At 35.5% G+C, this 5,896-nt stretch overlaps 1 protein-coding gene across 1 annotated transcript in view; it reads left to right on the top strand.

Moving 5' to 3' along the window:
• CCDC173 (coiled-coil domain containing 173) overlaps positions 1 to 5,896 on the top strand; it is a 29,546-nt gene that overhangs the window by 8,394 nt on the left and 15,256 nt on the right. Inside the window, exons 5-6 of the mRNA XM_010849395.1 lie at positions 1,735 to 1,891; positions 5,497 to 5,636. Coding sequence (XP_010847697.1) covers positions 1,735 to 1,891; positions 5,497 to 5,636 — 297 coding nt within the window. The remainder of the gene's footprint in view (positions 1 to 1,734; positions 1,892 to 5,496; positions 5,637 to 5,896) is intronic.

The raw sequence follows: 5,896 nt of genomic DNA, 5'->3' as shown, positions 1-5,896 counted from the left end.
AACATATGTCTCCTGCATTAGCAGGCAGATTCTTTGCCACTGAGCTACCTGGAATGTGGAAGTATATGTTAATCATTGATTAATTGATTAAAAGGTGATGATGAGTGTATTTATATATATTAGATATTAATTTATTAGACATATTGCAGATTTTTGTCATCAGTATTTGGAAAATATGGCCTATTTTATTGTTTGTCTTTGATCAGTATGAGAATCTGCCTGTGACTCACAGTGGGCATGATGTTCAGTTCAGTTCAGTCGCTCAGTCATGTCCAACTCTTTGCGACCCCATGACTCACAGCACGCCAGGCCTCCCTGTCCATCACCATCTCCCGGAGTTCACTCAAACTCATGTCCATCGAGTCAGTGATGCCATCCAGCCATCTCATCCTCTGTCGTCCCCTTCTCCTCCTGCCCCCAATCCCTCCCAGCATCAGTCTTTTCCAATGAGTCAACTCTTTGCATGAGGTGGCCAAAGAACTGGAGTTTCAGCTTCAGCATCATTCCTTCCAAAGAACACCCAGGTCTGATCTCCTTTGGAATGGACTGGTTGGATCTCCTTGCAGTCCAAGGGACTCTCAAGAGTCTTCTCCAACACCACAGTTCAAAAGCATCAATTCTTCGGTGCTCAGCTTTCTTCACAGTCCAACTCTCACATCCATACATGACCACTGGAAAAACCATAGCCTTGACCAAATGGACCTTTGTTGGCAAAGTAATGTCTCTGCTTTTGAATATGCTCTCTAGGTTGGTCATAACTTTCCTTCCAAGGAGTAAGTGAGGACAGGGCAAATAAGGGACTCTGTGATGCCAAAATCTCCCCAAAGAAGATTTTTGATCGACACCTTTAAAAAAATTATTGTAAAGACACTTAAAAAGTAAGATGAGGTTGATTACATCAGGGAAGTCCCAAATGTAAGCTTCGTGAGGGCAGGAACATGTGTTGATTGGCTGGGCGGGATGCGTGGATGCATAGACACAGGCAGCTCAGGCTGGAGTGGTCTTGCCAGTATTCTGAGGATCGACTACCAAACGTGGGCAGTCAGAACCTGTGATAAGCCACTGATGGTGCATGCTCCTGGTGGTGATGGTAGTGGGCCTGAGGGTGTGGGTTGAACAGAGCTGGTGCTAAATCCAGATCGGAGCTCTGCAGTGAGGAGGCTGCTCAGGCGTCTCTGAGGAACTCACACGCAAGCCCTGTGAGAGAACCTGCGCTGGATGACTCACCAGTCAGAGGCATCAATAGTTGGTGTTAGCCAGGGGGAAGATAACAAGCAAAATGGCCAGCAGGGTAAGGAAATCGTCACCTTTCTTCTGTCAAACCCCATTTTCTGAGGGGCCAGGTCCATAGCTTAGATAGTGTCTTGTAGTGCTGAAATCGAAAAGCAGACGGGATTAGGGACTCTTCTGTAAAACAGTGTCACCATTTCAGCATACTGTCTATTGTTCAGTTAACCGGTTCTTTCTAAAGGAAAGAAACATTTGAATCTGGTGAAAGACTTAATTTTGGTGAGTAATGAAACATATTTGAAGAAAGAAAAATAATTGGCAATCCTGGGATAACCAAGTTTGGATTTGGTTTTTATCACTGCTCTTTACCTATCTGTTCTTGTCCCCAAAGAAATCCTGAAGTTTTCCTTTACAGCTTCAAATCATCCCAGTAAGAATCTAATTCATTTCTATTTCTTTATATTCTATTTTTCTGCTTCACTCTTTTTTTTTTTTTTTCTTCAGAATAAAAGAACATGAAGAGGAAGAAGAAAGAAGGAGAAAAGAGGAAGAAAAGGATGCTGAGGAAATAAAGCGACAGAACTCATTATATGAAATAGAAATGAAAAAAAAACAAGGAAAGAAAAAAGAAGAGATCAATGAAAGCAGGAGACTATTTTTTGTAAGTAGATAATACTCAGAAATGTATCTCTTCAAGAAATGTACAAAGTCCAATGCCTAATTTTCAGTATATTTTTTATAAACAATAGTGGAGTAGAAAACAAGTTTACTATTAAGTTGGATTTCTAGGTATACTTTGAGGGGAACTATATTTGCTGTTGTTTCACATGTATGTGCTTTTACTCATGAACAAGAATTAAGAGAATGAGACTTTTTGTCAAATGAATTTTCTTATCCTTAAAATGAGAGCTGTTACAAGCAACGAACGGGGTGATATATATTCAGTATCTGCTGCACTATTAATTTGTGCTCAATAAATGGTAATAATTGTTTTATGGTTTTTATAATTTATTTTGTAATTTTTAACATCCTTTTCTTTATAAAGTTATTTTTTTATTCTTAAGTAACATATTCATTGTTGTTGTGTCTGACTTTCACGAAGTTACATACATCCAGATTTAAAACATCAAACATCACAAAACGCTTAGAGTAGCAGTCCTTGCTCCACTTCTTCTGCTTCTTGGAAAATTATATTCTAAATAATCTACATATTTTTAAAAATATATGAAGCTTTCAAGATATGTATTTTATCAGTTTTAAATGTTTTCTGTCTCTCTGCCCCAAAGAGGATTTAGCTCTTTTCCAATACTACCCTCTTCTCATTCTCCTCCCTAAATAATCAGGGTATAATTTTAATCATTATGATGATTAAATGAATATTGTTCATCAAAGAGTTAATATACTATGACTGTATTTTTTGCTTCCGTGAATATGTTTGTGATTAAAATAATTGTCATTGTTTTCATTTGCTTTAAAGTTGTATACCTCAATTTTTTCCATATGTTCCATGTTCTGTCAAATGGATGATACTAGTTTTCAAGTGTTCAGCTAAGTAATATTAAATTATCTATGTTATTGGTTTTTTGGTGCTCCCACGTCCAGAGTCCCCTGTCCTCTGCCTTCTGGACTGTTCGCTCTCTGGGCCTGCTGCTCAGCTGCCTTCTGGGCCTTCCCTGTGCCGTTTCCTGGGTCACACAGCTCCTATTTCCTCAATCTTAAGCCTTCCTCTTTCTTGGTTTATTCCTTCATCTTGCTGAAATACATCCTTGAGTAGCTTCTGAAGAAAGGCTACAGAGGTGAGATTTTTGACTTCTCATCTGGAAAGCTTATCCTCTAAGGTAATGCTTGCTTTATAGTTTGGATGTAGGATTCCGGGTTCAGAATTCAGAGTTGTGTATTTACAGTTTCTTAATCACCTAGCTTTCAGTGTTGCTATTGAGAAGTTTTATTCCATTTATGATCTTCATCTTATGTGTGTAAGCTCCTGTGTTTGGCTTTTTCTTTCCTTCTCTCTGTTTCTCTGGAAGCTCTCAGAGTCTAAGATTTCACAGGGACATACCTTGTGTAGGTCTTTTTCATTTTGCTAAGCACTCAGTTGATGCTTTAACCCATAAATGTGTCAAGTTTTTATTTCTTCTATAATTTTGTCCCTTTCTATTTTGTTTTCTCTGTTCTAGAACCCCTCTGGACTTTCTGAAGTGATGCTCTAATTTTTAAAAAAATAGTTTCTCATATTATTAGTTAGGGTACAAGCATATAACAGAAAACTCGAAAAATGTAAAAACTTACAAAATAAATTGCAACAGTACCTTAAAAATTAAACCTTTATTTGAAGAGCAGAGCTAATCATTCCAAGGCTGATATGATTCCTCCAGAATCAACAAGGAATGAGACAGCTTTTCTTTTTTTGTCTTCCTGTACTCAGAACAGAGGTGGCTTCTGTTCTCAGGATTGCCTCATGGCCTTGAATAGCTGCTGGAGCTCCCACCCTCCTGACCAGACTCCAGGCAGCAAGAAGAAGAAAGGATGAAGGACAGAAAAGAGTGTTCTATCTTTTCTCCTTTTAAGGAACTTTTTCAGAACTCCCACTTAACCATTTCCATTAAATCCCATTGGTTGTAATTTAGTGACACCTCGCTGAAAAGAAAGCTTGGAAATATAGTCTTCTAGCTGAGAATATTGCCACTCTGAACAAAATCTGAGTTCTGCTACTTATGCAGAAGGGAAGAAAGACTCTTTGGTAGGCAGTTAATTATTCCTGCCATTTTTGTTTTGTCTTTTTTACTTTGAGAGTTATCCTCAACTTTGTCTTCTAAATCTTCTACTGAATTTTTAATTTTAGTGATGAAAGTTTTAATTTCTAAGTATTATAGAATACTAGTAATATCATTATTCCTTTTGCATGAAGTCTTATTCTTGGTTCATGAATATAATATTTCTATCTCTCCAAGTCACTTTGGAATAGGACAGACCTGTTTTGAATGCTAACTTGGCTACTTACTAGCTATGTGACCTTGAGCTGAGGCTTTCAACTTTTAAAAAATCAGAATTAACTTTGTGTTAATTCTACTCTTTGCTTATTATAAAAATCCTTATGAACATTACAATAACTTAGAAAAAACAGTAAAATAAAGCTTTTAAGAAATAATTCGAAAAAATCACTTTTAAGAGTTTGATATTTTCACTACCTTTTCATGTCAACTAATCTATCTCCTAACTAGACTACAGGCTTTTAAAAGTAATATCCCATAAAATAGAAGAGTACTTAAGCATAGTAGGTACATAGTAACCTTGAGTTATAAATATGTTGTAATAATAAATAATTGCACCTAGTAACTTTTACCTTGAATTCACTTCTACTTTTGGTAACAGAAGCACTCATCTATCTGTATATCCTGGCTGTTGTGTTTAAAGGCACCTATTATTGTGATGGCTAACTGAGGTCAGGTAGTAGAATATATTCTGATATGAACAGATTTAAAATTTTTGTTTAAAAAATGACCTAGTTTAAAATTTTTTATTAGAATATACATCTGTATAATTTTTTGTATATGTGTAAAAAGAAAGCCTAGACAAGAAATTAGTTTCAGAGTAATTGAGCCTGGTGGGTGGAATTAGGCATAGGAAGATAGTAGTGTGGTAGGAAAAATTTTACACTATGTGTTTTTAAAATATTTTAAATTTGTATAGCATATGACTATATTAACTATTCAAACATTGAATGAGATTACAATATATTTACTGTATTTTTAATTATATTAATAGTATTGTTTTAAATTACATAGTTGTAAAAAAGAGATATTTGAAAAGAAATACAGAAAATTAAGAAGATGTAAAAGTCATCTATAATCTCATACCCTAGAGCCAACTACTGTTAACATTTGATGCATTTCTTCCAGGTATATATTCAATATAAACTTATATGTGCATGAAAAACTAAAATACACTATGGTAATGCTTTATATTCTGCTTTTTCCTCCTACTTACTGATTGTTATTTATATCTTTCAATGTCCTTGAGAGCATAATTTAACTGTTTCTCCATCATTGAATATTTAGAAGTTGTTTTCAGTTTTTCAATATTATAAATAACTCTGAGATGAATTACATGGTACATGAAATTTAATGCCCAGCTATGATTATCTCCTTGAGATAAATTTCTGAGAGAAATAATTATATTAGAAGCTGACCATTTGACAGATTCCTATTAGATATCTATATGTTGAGACTTTGCTTTGTGATAACACAATTTCCCCCCTACACCCAGGAACATTTGAATGATAAACATATCATCAAAGCTGTAGAACAGCAGCAGCAAGAGGAAGAAGATGAAAAGATTAGAAAATTTATCAAAGCAAAAAAGCGTCTTACACAAATGGGGAAAGAGAAAGAAGCTGAAACACACAGGTCAGTGTCTAAAATAATTTTTGTGCTTAATAAAGTACTATCTGAAATTATTTTAAATCAGAAGTTGTGATATGAGAGTGCAGTCTTTAGGAATAAAGATCTTATTATTTTATGTATATCAGGGCATTTAGTGACTTGGTGATTTCAGCTTGGAGCATGCGAATTGGGGTTCCCTTGGAATATTGATGTCATCTATGTGGTTCAGTTCAGTTCAGTCACTCAGTCATGTCCGACTCTTTGCGACCCCATGAATCACACGA

This window comes from Bison bison, unplaced genomic scaffold (assembly GCF_000754665.1).
Source record: "Bison bison bison isolate TAMUID 2011002044 unplaced genomic scaffold, Bison_UMD1.0 scf7180017864282, whole genome shotgun sequence".
NCBI classification, from domain to species: Eukaryota; Metazoa; Chordata; class Mammalia; order Artiodactyla; family Bovidae; genus Bison; species Bison bison.
This window is presented reverse-complemented; position numbering and strand designations above follow the sequence as displayed.